General features: G+C 47.6%; 1 protein-coding gene across 4 annotated transcripts in view; it reads left to right on the plus strand.

Annotated features, from left to right (window-relative positions):
- DENND5A (DENN domain containing 5A) overlaps window positions 1-13,638 on the plus strand; it is a 95,101-nt gene extending 81,463 nt beyond the window's left edge. For 3 of the 4 annotated variants that reach the window (XM_061440837.1, XM_061440838.1, XM_061440839.1), the window contains 10 exons: window positions 727-811; window positions 1,285-1,413; window positions 5,895-6,016; window positions 7,499-7,644; window positions 8,223-8,341; window positions 8,711-8,892; window positions 9,499-9,581; window positions 10,037-10,160; window positions 10,768-10,936; window positions 12,616-13,638. In XM_061440837.1, coding sequence (XP_061296821.1) covers window positions 727-811; window positions 1,285-1,413; window positions 5,895-6,016; window positions 7,499-7,644; window positions 8,223-8,341; window positions 8,711-8,892; window positions 9,499-9,581; window positions 10,037-10,160; window positions 10,768-10,936; window positions 12,616-12,799 — 1,343 coding nt within the window. In that variant the 3' untranslated portion in view covers window positions 12,800-13,638. The remainder of the gene's footprint in view (window positions 1-726; window positions 812-1,284; window positions 1,414-5,894; window positions 6,017-7,498; window positions 7,645-8,222; window positions 8,342-8,710; window positions 8,893-9,498; window positions 9,582-10,036; window positions 10,161-10,767; window positions 10,937-12,615) is intronic. The other variant, XM_061440841.1, reaches the window with a different exon arrangement.
- Window positions 13,639-14,751: the final 1,113 nt, after the last annotated feature.

The raw sequence follows: 14,751 nt of genomic DNA on the forward strand, positions 1-14,751 counted from the left end.
CTTGAACTAGTTGATCTCAACAAGCACTCACTGCACGTGGGGAAAATATCAATAGTTGGCAAAAAACCAGATTCAGAAGCTCCCTGAGTAACCTCATAAGGAGTTTTTGAGTCCACTTGCTGGGTATGAGAACAGAATCTTCTTAGGAAGGCCATGGAAGTTATTGCCAAGGGATAAAGTGTAGCCACAAAGTCTCAGCAGCTGAATAATGAGGATACTAATTTTAAACATTGGGCTAGACATGGGGATATACAGGTATTGTGTCTAGAAGTCCTAAGCATTCCTTACACATTCCCTTGGTCTTTCTATAGTCCATTTTGAGGCAGGAGTAGGACATGAGTATAGCTCTGAGCAGAAGCACTGCTTTCAAGGATTATGATGAGAACATGTTGGATTAGGAGCCAGAGGATCTGTGTTCCTTCCAGTCCCAACTTTGCTACTTGCTGACTGGGGGCAAAGCAGCTCACCCCAGTTTTCAGTTTTCTCCTCTGTGATACTGTCCATGGCTATTTTATAAGTTGTTAGAGAATTAAGTGATACAAGATGCATAAAAGTATAGAATCTGGTACCTAATAGGTACTTAATGTTCATGAAATGGTTGATTAAAGTGTTTTCAAAGTAACCAGCTTTTTTTCTGTAGAGATTTGTGGTTTGAGATAAGAAGAGTACTTAGCTATTTCGGTAGTCAGATCTCTTTGGACTTAAGCAACGTTTTTTTTTCCCTAGGAATATTTCTTGATTCAGAGCGGAGGAAGTCTGATGCCAGCTCCGTCATGTCTCCCCTGAGAATCTCCCTCATTCAGGATATGAGGTCAGTCTGGGCTCATTTGTAATTAGCCACTCAAATTCTGTTTTCAGTTGCTGCTTAGGAGTCCACTTTAAATAGCAGAGTCTCAGTGACCTGGGCTTCTACAACCTCTCATTTAACCAGGAAGCCTCCTCATTGGTTCTGTGTTTCATGATGCATTTGTAGAGCTGTACAAGCAGTTGTGTTTCCATACATTTTTGGAGAATTACACCAGAGTGTTTCAAGGCCTAAGAGCTCTGGGGTTAGCCTTGCTTTTTGAAAGCTGTACTGTCTTCTTCACCAACTCCCTAAATTATGGTGAGCCTATCTTTCAAAGCTTCATGGAAGCTCAGGATTTTGAGAACAAGAGAGATGGAGTCTCTCAGGACGGGGTGGGACTGCCTCACCAGACTTCCTTTGGCGTTACAGGGGAGGTGTTGGTAGTGAGTTCATTCCCCACCCCACCCTCCACTTCACTTTCCCCATTTGTCCTTCAGGCACATCCAGAACATTGGGGAAATCAAGACTGATGTGGGAAAAGCCAGAGCGTGGGTGCGTCTGTCCATGGAAAAAAAGTTACTTTCTAGACACCTGAAGCAGCTTCTCTCAGACCATGAGCTCACCAAGTAAGGCCATTCCACTTGGAGTAGAACCAGCTCCTGGGAGTGGCGGGAGGGATTGGAAACCCACGGGAAAGGAGAGTATGTGGTGTATCATTGCTGCTGAATTCACCTAAACTCAAATTGCATGTGAAGGTTTTGCAGCATTTCTTCTTTTTCTTTATTCCTTTCTGTGTAGAACACTATTGTGCACTTACGCTGCAAAATGTTTTCTGTTTTCCTGTTGTTGAATAATAACTCTTTGGCAGCGCTCAACACAGCATGCTTGTTTTAGTAGGAACATTCAGACAAGCAGTTGACTGGGTGCTCTCTGAACTGAGTTCTGAAGGCCTGGATTCTTGAGACTAAGCCACAACCACTACAGGAAGCACTGATCCTCCCTTTTGGCTGTTGTTCCTTTCATGGGACCTCCTATGGTCTATTCTGGCTCCTTCAGCTGCTGGTCAGCCAGTGAGCTCTTGTTGAGTTCTACCTTGGGTCAGTTCCCATAAAGATGGGAGGACTTTTCTTGTTTGGGTGATTTTTGTGATGCAGCATTTCTTCTTCTTCTTTATCTGTAGAAGAATAATTCTATTATTATCTGTTATCTATTCTTCCTATCTTCTCAACCTGCATCTCTCACCTCCCCAAATAGCTTTCTTGCAGAGGTAGTGAGAAGAATGGAATCCTCATTGGGTACCTCAGAGTTTTGGGGGTCCTCCTCTCTGTGGCACTCAAATGACCTGCATACTTCCTGGGCATAGGATGTTTTATTGGTCTCTTTCTTGTCTTCAGGGAGAAAGGATTGGAGAATTAAAAAGAAACTTCTAATATATCCGCTTATCTTTTTTGTTCTCTCCTGAGCCTAGGGCCAGCCCAAAGTAGCTAGGTTCTCACTTTTCCTTGCTCCTAGAACCGCTAACCCTACAGTTCCCTTCTCTTGATTTTATGTTTGTGTTCATTCTGTACCCAGGTTACTAGAGCAGGAGGGAGAAGAAGGCTGTCCCCCTTCTCTGATTACCATCTCTCAGTCTTCTCCTATATATAATACGTTTGATTCTTTCATCATCAGCAAATCTATTGGGCATTTTTCTTTTTGGCATTTCCTTGGTTTTCTTTTAATGGTATCCTTTAGTATGTGACTTGCCTGTTGATGATAAAGCAGAGAAGCAGACCTTGGGGAAATTTTGTGTAAGTGAATTGATTAAAACTGCAGACTCTGTTTTTATTTAAAGTGAAACTGTGATTTTTTTTTAAGACTTTATTGTATGTTTAAACCACAGCAAGAGACTAGTTTCAAAAGCTTGATAGGTTAGGGAGCTCATTTTGAGAGGTTATGAAATAGCATTTCTTAAAGTTATTGAATTTGATTCCCTTTAAGGATGAAAAGGTATAGGAATAAAATTTGAAGATTGGGAGACAACTAAAAGAAAACAAGTGAACATTTAAGCCTGGAGTTTGGGAGGGAGTCAGTTGCATACCAGTGTCTAGAGGCCAGTTGTGTGTCCTGGAAAAATCTGTGGCTGTGTGGGCACTGGGGTCTGACAGGACAGGAGAGATTCCTGTGGGGTAGGGTGGGCATTGTCTGTTAGGAGATGGCTGCAGGTTGGCAGGAGGACAGGGTACAGAGGTAGCTGAAAGGGGGCCCAGTCCAGGAACTGTATGATAGAGTCCAAGGCAGTAGGTAGGTCTAGGGCTGTGAACTTAGGGGTCTAGGCAGGAGCAGACAGGGCCCAGACCTTGGTGAGGAGGCTAATTTTGGTTTTTTAAAACTGTGGCCCTGTTAGAGGACAGCTCAGAATTAATTTACTACATAGTAACTTCTCACATGATATTCTGACCCCTGTGCTACTTCAGTGACTAGAAAATGAGGAGAGTTTTGCTGCCACAGACTGCATTTTGGGTGGGGTATAGGGAGAGGGAAAGAGGTACTTCATCAAAACCTACCTACTCCTCCATTCTACCCCTCTCATCTTTTTTCTCAGTTTGCTTACAGCTCCAGCCACTTCAGACCCCTCATACTTCTCAGGATGTGTTAAGCTCTTTCAGGGCCTAGTCACAAGTTTTCTTTGCTGAAGTCTGCCCAGACACCCCAGCGACCTGGTCCGTTCCTCCCCAGGCGCCCATAGCATTTGTTACAGACTTGTTCATTCCTTTTTTTTTTAAACCACAGGTGGGGTGTGTTATCATTATTGTTACTTGTTTGCCACTTATTAAAATTTGCTTTCTTTGCAGCAAAAGAGACACAGATGTATAGAACAGTCTTATGGACTCTGGGAGAGGGCGAGGATGGGATGATTTGGGAGACTGGCATTGAAACATGTATATTATCATATGTGAAATGAATCGCCAGTCCAGGTTCAATGCATGATACAGGGTGCTCGGGGCTGGTGCACTGGGATGACCCAGAGGGACGATACAGGGAAGGAGGTGGGAGGGGGGGTTCAGGATGGGGAATACATGTACACCCGTGGTGGATTCATGTTGATGTATGGCAAAACCCATACAATATTGTAAAGTAATTAGCTTCCAATTAAAATAAATTTATATTAAAAAAAAGTATAAATTAAAAAAAAAAAAAAGAAACTGATGCTGGGAAAGATGGAAGGTAAAAGTAGAAGGGGTGAGAGAGTCAATTCCTAGGTGGGTTGATAAGAAGTCCAGGGTACCGGAGGAGGAGAAAGGGGTCTGTGGCTCTCAAAGCAGAGGTGGGGGTCTGAAATTCTTCAGAAGGAAAGGACAAACATCTTTTTTCTTTTTTTCCCTCTACATTCCTTAGTCTTAGTCACATAAAACATTTTTTTCTTTAAGCCAGGAACTGATGATTACACAACAAACAATTCAGTTTAAACTCCTACTAATGATTATATAACAACAGTGTATCCTGATTGAGGACAGTTTCTCCTTCCTGAAACCTTCTGGCTAATCCTGTTATCTTAAAATATAAATTATGGGAGTGGGTCTAGTAAGATCTTTACAAACTTGAGACATTCTTTTGATTTATAACTAATTTAAAAAGTATGTAACTTCCTTGCATAGACTAGTGAGGGGGGCATTCTCTGCCCCCTTCTGATGTCTGTGTCAGAAGCTTTCTCTGTCCCTTTTTATACTTTAATACAAAAAAATAAAACAAAATTTGCTTTCTTTGGAGGTCTGAACCATACACCTCTCCCTGTACGTATTTTCCCTGCTTAGGTTCCTGGTTTTGAGTCCGTGTGACTCCTTGCTTAGCTTTACCTCCCACGTACGCATTTTAGGTCCTTAGCTGCTGTTCCATCTGTCTCCTTATTTATTGCCACTCCCTGGGTTTCACTTTCATGCCACTTTCACCCTTCAGCTGTGCTAAATTTAAATTTCTTGAAGTTGGTCATGTCTTTCCCTTTATCCCTAAGAAAACTATTATTTCTAGGGCAGATTGCAAACTCTTTAGCCTGAATATTTAGGCTTGCCTTCATTTTACTCTAGCCAGACTTTTCAGTCTCTTGCTGTTTACTTCCCCGAGCCCCCAACTCTAGCCAAACTGGCTTTTATGCCCTGTCCTTCTCCTTCTGCAACCCCTGTCTGAATGTGTACTGTCCTTCAGGCCCCTTCTGTTCTAGAACCATCAAAGCTTATGGCTCTTTCAATTTCCAGAGAGAACCTTTTAGAGCCTTTTATTTGGCAACTTGTTATGTTATATATTGTGGCCTTGAGCAGGTTTATTCATCTAGACTGTATTTGAGGATAGGCTTCCCTCTCTGGCTCCTGGGTTGGTGAATTATCTGTGTGAAGAACCGTATAAACTGTCTAGGTGACCCTCACAGGTCTGCTGAATCCCACACTTCTCTGGCATGGTGACGGCAGTCTGGACAGGCAGGACAGGGACCTTGCTTTGTTCTCTGTGTGTTTCTCTGTGCTGTGCTCCTCTGCATTGGGCTTTTTGTGTCCCTGATACTTGGGAAAGATAGGCCCTCTGTGCCTGCAGTGTCCAGCAGAGGACTGAGCAATGGACGGATAGGGATGGGAGGAGGTTTGAAAAGAGGGTAAGAACATTCTCTGTACAGCTTTTCCTTATCTGTGACCTGGATCATTCCATTCCTTGCCTCTGACATGTTCAGAGCAGTGTTCTGACCTCTGGGTCTCAGGCCTGCTGAGGGTCTGAGACTAGCCCTAGTAAGAATGCTGACCACGACCTCCTGCCATTGCTACTTGCACACTACACACTGGGATGATGCCCTGTAGAAGCCTTCAGGTTAGGAAAGAGGTCCCACAACCTCTGACACTTTATAATAACGTCAGCTCTCGGACACGAGTAGAGCTTGGCTTGTGTTGTTCCTCTGTAGGTTAAGCCACTTTCGCTCTAGCCCTCAGATGGAGTTGCTGGCTTTGTTCCTTTTTTAGGTGGCTACAGAACTTTGAGGCTTGCCCTCATGTTCTTTCCTTAGCCATCTCCCTCCAGAACTGAATACTTCTAGCCTCTTTCCCCCGCTTTGGGCTGAGAGACTGATGTGTTACCTCCTCTCCGACAGAAAACTCTACAAGCGCTACGCCTTCCTGCGCTGTGACGACGAGAAGGAGCAGTTCCTCTATCACCTCCTCTCTTTCAATGCCGTCGATTACTTCTGCTTCACCAATGTCTTCACGACTATCCGTGAGTGGCCCTGTGCTCCCCACTAGCCTTCCCATTGCCAGTCTTCGTGAACCTGTCCGAGGCTAACTTACTATCCCCTTTTTAAATAAAGAAGATGATCACTTGTCCTTTCTTCTGTGGGGAGAGAGGTCTTTACTAGCCCTCCTTGGAGGTTGTTTTTTCTCTGAAGTTTCTTCTTGTTTTGAACTAGGATGCTCATACTTTTGGCCATTGTGTTATCACTGTGGTTTTGCTCACAGCTCTGGGGGCCTAAGATGGAATGGGGTGGGGATGGTGAAGTTCACTGCCCGCTCTGCACACCTGTAAAGAAATCTCCCTTTTGTTTTGGGTTGAGAAAGTCATTCAATATCAGAGAAAGTTTCAGACTGGCCCTCAGGGAAAAACAGCTCCTGAAGTAGCAGGAAGAACTCCAGACAGCTCTGGGAGGTTTAGGTCTGGGCCTTGTTCTGCCCTAACTCACTATGGATCTGTGAGCAGTGTCTGCCCCTGCAGTGGGCCTCCATCTCCCTATTTGCAGAGTGAGGAAAAAGGTTTGAAATGGTCTCAGAAAGGCCCCTGGAGCCTCTTTGTTCTTTGGTGCCAGGATGCTCTGTTAGGTAAACAGTTGCTGCAGTCCATAGGGTCGCAAAGAATCAGACATGACTGAGCGACTGAACTGAAGTGAGTCTGAATTTGCCCATGGTTAGTTGTTTGGCTCGGAGAAGGCAATGGCAACCCACTCCAGTACTCTTACCTGGAAAATCCCATGGGCGGAGGAGCCTAGTAGGCTGCAGTCCATGGGGTCGCTAAGAGTCAGATACAACTGAGCGACTTCACTTTCACTTTTCACTTTCATGCATTGGAGAAGGAAATGGCAACCCACTCTAGTGTACTTGCCTGGAGAATCCCAGGGACGGGGGAGCCTGGTGGGCTGCCGTCTATGGGGTCACACAGAGTCGGACCTGACTGAAGCGACTTAGCAGCAGCAGCAGCAGCAGCAGCAGTTGTTCGGCTAGTGACTCAGCATTGTGGACTCTTGTTTTCATATGACACTCATTCTCCTCCCCAGGGAAGAGGGTCATAGGCTTTGGTGGAAGCAGCACTGGACTGGAATGTAGGAGGCCTGAGGGAAACTGTTTCCCTCTTGGTGCCTCAGGAGAGGATTGTGATACCTGCCTGCCCTCTCTGGAGATTATTACCAGAGTCCTTGGGATGACAGATAGAAAAGTGCTCTGAAAAGCCATTTAGTACATTGTTGAGTTGGCAATCATGTTTAAGGGACAGTTTTTCTTAGCTCTGAGCTCACAGATGGGCTTGTGTGTGGATGTTTGGGTGATAACCTTGGGAGGAGTGAGATTGAGAAGATTGGCTAGTATTCTAAACTGGCCTCAGGCCCTGCTGCTCCAGGCGCCACAGACATGCCAGCACACCTGGGGCAGGTCAGGGTCAGGTACGGGAGGGATTCCTGATCTCCTGCAATGCCTTATGCCTTCTCCTAAACAGTGATTCCTTACCACATCCTGATTGTACCAAGCAAGAAGCTGGGAGGCTCTATGTTCACCGCCAACCCATGGATCTGCATCTCAGGAGAACTGGGTGAGACACAGATCCTGCAGATTCCCAGGAACCTGTTAGAGATGACCTTCGAGGTATGTGTTACCCAGGGACCATATCCCAAGGCTCTGGGGGTCTGAGTTTCAGCTGGCAGGACTACTTTGGCACCTTCCTCCAGGGTTTTATGGAGGCCTTGCTCTATACAGTATTATGTTTCAGCACAGCTGACCTGTCCCAGGATGACCAGAGGCCAGAGTCAAGGGTTGACCTGAGGAGAGGGAGCCTGCCCTGTGTAAATGGTCTCTGGCTGGAAGGTACCCATCGGGACTTGCAAACCTCCCTGCCATGGTGTGTTGAGGAATTCTCAAGAATTCTTTCAGCTGCTGAACCCAAGGATTCACAGAGACCTCAGACTGCTCTGCCACTTTCAGAGCTTTCTGTTCCCTGGCCCTAGTTCTTCTTCTAGGTTGTAGTATCTTTCTTTCTCAGCATCATTCCTCATGAGATAGTACTGTACTGCCAGCTTTGGTGGCAGGTGGAGCTCTGAGCTCTGCCCCTGCAGATAGTGGGGCAGCTTGCAGGCAGCCAGTCAGATCTGTGCCTCTGAGCAGTGTGGCACTTTTCTCCTATTTCTTGACCTTCCTGTCATCCCTGTTTCTCTGTTCTCTTACAGTGCCAAAACTTGGGGAAACTCACTACTGTGCAGATAGGCCATGATAACTCTGGACTCTACGCCAAATGGTTGGTGGAATATGTGATGGTTAGGAATGAGATCACCGGACATACCTACAAGTAAGTGTTCTTCAGCTTTGTCCTGAGACAGTGGGGCCTGGTGTACTACCAGAGGCTGTGTTTGATGCCTGGGTATGTGGACTTCTCAGGGAGACCTTTTAGGTGTGATAGGCTGAGGCTTCTTGTTGGAAGAGAAAAAAAGGAGGGTTTTCCAAGTGGAAGTGTCTGCTACCACTGTCCAGGCCACCCATCACTCGGGTGGCTTCCTTGATGCGACACAGTGGGATGAGGACCTGGGCCACAAGGGGTCCCAGGCCAGTTTCAGAGCCTGTCCCCAGGGATTGGCTTTGTTGATGGCCTTTGTAGATCGACAAAGGGAAAGACACTGAAGGAGCTGACAGCTCTGACAGGCTATTGCCTGAACCTCAGGTTTCCATGTGGCCGCTGGTTGGGGAAGGGCATGGATGACGGGAGCCTGGAGCGGGTTCTGGTCGGGGAGCTGCTCACATCCCAGCCTGAGGTGGATGAGAGGCCGTGCCGGACCCCACCCCTGCAGCAGTCTCCCAGCGTCATCCGGAGGCTTGTTACCATCTCACCCAACAACAGACCCAGTAAGTGGAAGGTGGGGCTGGGCCCTCACGCTGCCCAGCCTGGAGAGTGGGCAGATTTCGGGGAGCCCTGATGAGGGAGCCCAGATCCGCGCCTACACAGCTGCCTCAGGAACCACCTCTGCAAAGCAGCATCAGGTGTTGCCACCCTCCTCTCATGAAGCAGTGCAGGGATTTGGCACTCCCGTTAGAGGACTGGGAGGAGAGGGGAGAGCTCCTGGAGCCAGGCCCGATCATCTGTGCTATTTGTATGTGACCCTATGGAGGAGAGGGGTCTGCTTTCTGGCCTTCCCTGTTTTCACTATCAAGTTCCTGGCTTCACTGTCAAGGCTTGGCACTCTTTTGGTTGCCAGAATTCCAGGGCAAAGAATAAATTTTACTAGCATCTATTAGAGACTAGACTCCAAGGTATTAGCTGTTACTTTTTGTCCTAAGATTTTAAGAAGAGCTAGCTCCACAAAGTTGGGTAAGCCAAGAGCAACACAACTCTTCCCAGGGTCCAGGCTGCCCCACCTCTCCTGTGGGCCTTCCCTATGTCCTGAGTCTTTTGCTCTATTAACCAAGCACTATTAAGCTCTGAGATTGGATATCTGCTTAATTTTTAATCAGAGCTGAACACTGGGCAGATCCAAGAGTCCATCGGTGAGGCAGTCAATGGCATCGTGAAGCACTTCCATAAGCCTGAAAAAGAGGTGAGCCTCCCTACCTTCCAGTCCAGGGCCTTATATTGAATAAGAGAGAATAACCTTGTTCCAGGCTCAAAGATGTGCCTCAGTTAGAGATAGCATATTCCTTCCTTCGGGGACCTGTGCCTAGGGTTACCCTGTTTTCCTTACATTTTGACAACATAGCAGAGTCCAGTGAGCTGTGTGTATTTCTCTTGTCTTATGAATCTGTCTGTGTCTCCTTAATAGTGGCCACATTGGCTTTGTCCCCTGCTGGGGACCCAGAACCATCATCTGTTCACTCAACAGCTTTTCACTGAGACCTGCTCTGAGTTGGGCCCTTCCAGGTGCTGGGAGACTAGACAAGGTCCCTGCCTGTGTGTTGCTGCCCTCCCAGGTTTGGGAGGTGGGCTTGGGGTGTAATGGTTGGAGGGCATCTTGATGAAGGCTAGCCTGGCACTCTCCCCTGTTTCCTTATACAGCGAGGTAGTCTGACGCTGTTGCTTTGTGGAGAATGTGGCCTTGTCTCGGCCCTGGAACAGGCTTTCCAGCATGGATTTAAGTCACCACGGCTCTTCAAAAATGTCTTCATTTGGGATTTTTTGGGTGAGTTGGGCTAGGATTTGAGGTTGGGAAAAGCATGCAGACATGAGGGGATCATCAGCCTAATGTGTGGGTACTGACCACCAGGGTCTGAGATCTAGAAGCCAAATCAAGTGAGTCTCAGGTTAGATCTGTTGTTTGGTGGCCCTGGCTTTTCTTGAAGGTAATGAGACAACACCCCTACCCCCACCCTACCCCACCATTCACCCCTCATCTCCTGTGAACTGGATTGGAAAGACTCTTTCCAGGCATCTGTTACATATAATACGGGCCTAGTCATGACCCCTCACACTTCCTGCTTGTAGGTCTGAGATGCCAGTTGATAGCACTGAAGTCCAAGCCCTTTGTTAGATCCACTTGGAGAAATTGATGCAAGCAGCTTCTTCCTCAGGAGTTTTGTTGAGAAAGGACCATCCTTATATCAAGGGTCACATTAAGGAATTTAGAACACAGAGCTAGGAAACAGAAGGATCATTTTGAACTGTGACCAGGGACATCAGAACACCCTTGTTCTCACCTGCATTGACATGGAGGGGCCTGAGGTAGGACAGTCAGGGATAGGTTCGTTTTGAAGGCCTCTGTCACTGGCAAGCTTTTCTCTTGTTCACAGAAAAAGCACAAACCTATTATGAGACTTTGGAGCAGAACGAACTTGTCCCTGAGGAAAACTGGCATATGAGGGCCCGGAACTTCTGCCGATTTGTCACGGCAATCAACAATAATCCCCGGAACATTGGCAAGGATGGCAAGTTTCAGATGCTGGTGTGCTTGGGAGCCAGGTACTGCAGCCCCGTGGCCCAGCGTGCAGGCAGCCAGCCTTGCAGGAACCCAGGGGAGGTGCCGGGGGTGGGGAGTATCCTATGAACAGGTGCCCTTGGGTGGGTAAAGCCTTGTGGGCTTGGTGGAAGCCCTTAATTTCCTTCATGTACCATGTGTGTGTGGGGTATGGGGATGAGAGTGTATGTCTGGTTGGGGAGGAAGGGCCACATTTTGATGGGAAGGAATAAAACTGCCCCCCCTGGTAAAATCTGAAGCAGAGTATATGTATCTAGTCACTCCTTCAACAAACATTTGAATGTGGTAGGTCTCATGGAAGGTGTGGGAATAAAGCTAAATAAAACATGGTTCCTACCATTTAGAAGTTCACTTGTCCTAATTAAGTACAGTACAAAGCAGAAGTTTGGGAGAGTTTGAAAAAGTACTCATTGATAAGGTTTGCTGAAAACATAGAGGAGAAAGACCAGAGGAGGCTTCGAGGAAGAGGTGGCATTTGAGGTGAGCCTTAACAAAAGGATAGAAGTCAGGAGGGAGCTTGAAGCAGATGAAACTAGCAGAGGGGCCCTAAACAAAGCAGAGCATGTGGGGTTAGGAATTAGCAGGCAGAATGTGGGAAGGGAGGCAGTAGGATGGGGGCCTTGAGGAGCTGGGACAGAGTTGATGAATCAGGGGACTGAAATGATAGTCATTTGATATCAGGGATGGTACACCTCAGAGTGGACAAGATTGTTGGGGGTTATTCCAGGGGTCAGGTGAGAGCACAAAGACCAGATAAACAGGGTGGTTTATTTAGGCCATGGAAGGGAGGAGTTGGCATAGTGGTTAAAGACAGACTCTGGAACCAGAGTCACAAGGTTCACATCGCAGATCAGCCACTTATTGGCGGTGTGCTCTTGAATAAACTGCTTATCTCCATCAACCAGTAGATGTTTCTTCATCTCTACTGTGGGGATAATAATAGCACTGATAGCAGCTCCCTCACATCATAGGGTTGTCATGAAGGTTGTCTCTTACAAAGGGGCCGGGCACATGCTAGGTGCTATTTGTGTGTCAGTTTGTTGTGTATTTTTGGTGGTGGTGGCTGTGGAGAGGAGTGAGGTTCTAGGAGATGGAGGATGTGATGCAGAGGGGACGTAGTGTCTGGTTGATGGTGTGTCTGGAGGGAAGAGGGGGCAGCAGGGGAGGAGGAGCAGGCCTTGTGTGGATGACAGGGTCTGTTTGGATCGGCATTCCTGGGGCTGGGTAGCCCCCACGAAGATCCTGACTGTGCTTGTGCTCAGTCGTGTCTGACTCTTTGTGACCCTATGGACTACCTGGTCAGGCTTCTCTGTCCATAGAGTTTCCCAGGCAAGAATACTGGAATGGGTAGCCATTCCCTTCTCCAAGGATCTTCCGATCCTGGGATTGAACCCAAGGCTCCTGCATTGGCAGGTGGGTTCTTTACTACTGAACCACCTGGGAAGCTGGGTACCTCCCAGTAGGAGCCTTTTAAAGCCTTATAAGGCATCTTCACCAGGTGATCTTAGGGGAGGGGGAGGGGGAGGGGGCGGGGACTGTGGGGAGAGACCTGCTTCTCCTGCTTCACACTTGGTTCAGGAGGTGATGGGGCAGGTTTCCCCTTGGGCTTTCGCTAACTGTCTCCTGTCCTTCTGACCCATCGGAATGGATCCTTCCCTGCCAGAGACCACCTCCTGCACCACTGGATCGCCCTGCTGGCTGACTGCCCCATCACCGCACACATGTATGAGGATGTGGCACTGATCAAAGACCACACACTTGTCAATTCCTTGATCCGCGTGCTGCAGACACTGCAGGAGTTCAACATCACGCTGGAGACATCTCTGGTCAAGGGCATCGATATCTGACCTCCCAGCACCAGCCAGCAGCAGGACCCAGAGACTCGCCTGCAACTTCGCCCCTTCTTCCCAGAGGGACCTAAGCGAGCTGTGCAGGAGATGAGAGATGTACACTCACTGTAAAAAGAAAAGTAGAGGATTTTTGGAATAAATAATCTATTTTAGAGTTTATTTGCTGATTTGCTTTTTACACACTTTCATGTGAAAGAGTGATAGGGAGAGGGAGATGAGGTTGGTGCCGCTTATTTTGAAGCTGGTGCCCTCCCTCGCCGTGGCCACACTGGAGCCTGCGGCCTCCCTGGACTGAGCCTGCGGCACGTGGGGCAGTTCTGCCTCCTCGCCCTGCCGAGTTAATGAGGCCATTCCACATCGTTTTTAAACTAATGTTTTCTATATTAACATTATTATAGATATTTGGCTTTCACGGGCCACACAGGTGTGCTGAGCAGGAATCCCCACACTCCAATCAAAGGGATTTTTAGTAGTGCCTCTGTAAGCACTGATGAGTCAGCCCTACGTCTTTTCTGTTTTGTCAGTATTATTTGGGAAGGTGACATGCCGGGATATATCATCGTGCAGAGAATCACGTTTCCTCTTGGCACACAGTTGCACAGAAGTAAATATAAGCATGTTTTAACAGGTTTTCCTTTTTTTAAAAAATGTATTATTTATTTAACCCTCCATTGTATGTTTTAAGTCTTTTTCTTTTCTTTTTTCTATTTTTTTTTTAAGGAAAGAAAAATCTGTCCCAGTCTAACTGGCTATGTTATTACTGTTAAATTTATGTTGTTTTGCAACTTACAAACCAGCTGCAGTATGGCCCACTTAATAAAACACCTGAAACAAAACTGTGTGGGCCCCTGACTTTGGCATGGGGGCTGTGAGGAGTGGTGGTGGAGAGCACAGTTTGATCTGAGAGGAAGGGGCTGTAGCACTGCCTGCCCCACCAGGCCTGCCCAGAGAGGTGAGGGGCTTTGGGTCCTGGGTCCTACCCGCTGTGGTGCCAGGAGCTTCCATGGCTGTTTGCGAGGAATGCAGACAAGGGTTATTTTCCCACCTTCCAGAGGAGGAGGCTGAGGTGGGGGGGGAAAGACCTAAGTTGCAAAGATGGTCACTTGACTGAGACAGGATGGGCCATTTCTTGAGGGTAAGAAAGACCAGATAGGGGAACACTGGACACATGAGATCCTGTCTGCCCTTGGGAAAGAAAGCTTTTTCCCAGTGTGGCAGGTGATAGAGCTTTGCAGGTGTGGTGTGCTCAGTTATGTCTGACTCTTTGCGACCCCATGGACTAGCCCACCAGGGTCCTCTGTCCAAAGGATTCTCCAGGGAAGAATACTGGAGTGGGTTGCCATTTCCTCCTCCAAGGTGTCTTCCTGACCCAGGGATTGAACCTGTGTTTCCTTTGTCTTCTCCATTGGCAAGTGGGTTATTTACCTGCTGAGCCATTGGGGAAGCCCCGTAAGTCAGCTTGATTTGGTTTCATTTTTCAACCAAGCTGCTTTGGCAGGAAGCTCCAGAGGTGTAGCACCATCAATCACGTACAGCCCCTCAAGCCAATCAGTGTCCTCTTGTATGCTTCCCTGACTTGGTATGTTCTGTTCCCTCTGCCTGGTATGCCTACCCTCATGTCCGCTTGAGTTCTTTGTTGAGGGTTTACTTTAGGAATCACCTACTGGCTCCTCCCTGGGCACTGTTAATCATTCTTTCATTGTGCTCCTGTAGTTTCTTAGATGCTAGGACTTCCTTTCTGGGTTGGCATTGTCTGCTTGCACATTAGGCCCACTTCTTAGACTGAGCTTCTAGAGGGTGGGAAGGGTCTATGGTTCATCTCCCTCCCTGGTGACAGGCATTCTTCAGGTGAGGCTTTTTGAAGAGGTGAGGAAGCAACTGGAGGTTTCAGGCAGCTGCAGTGCACCGTCCTGCCAGCAGGGGGTATGAGTGGGTCGCTGGAGTCCAGG

The sequence above is a fragment of the Bos javanicus genome, chromosome 15 (genome assembly GCF_032452875.1).
Source record: "Bos javanicus breed banteng chromosome 15, ARS-OSU_banteng_1.0, whole genome shotgun sequence".
In the NCBI taxonomy this organism is placed as follows: Eukaryota; Metazoa; Chordata; class Mammalia; order Artiodactyla; family Bovidae; genus Bos; species Bos javanicus.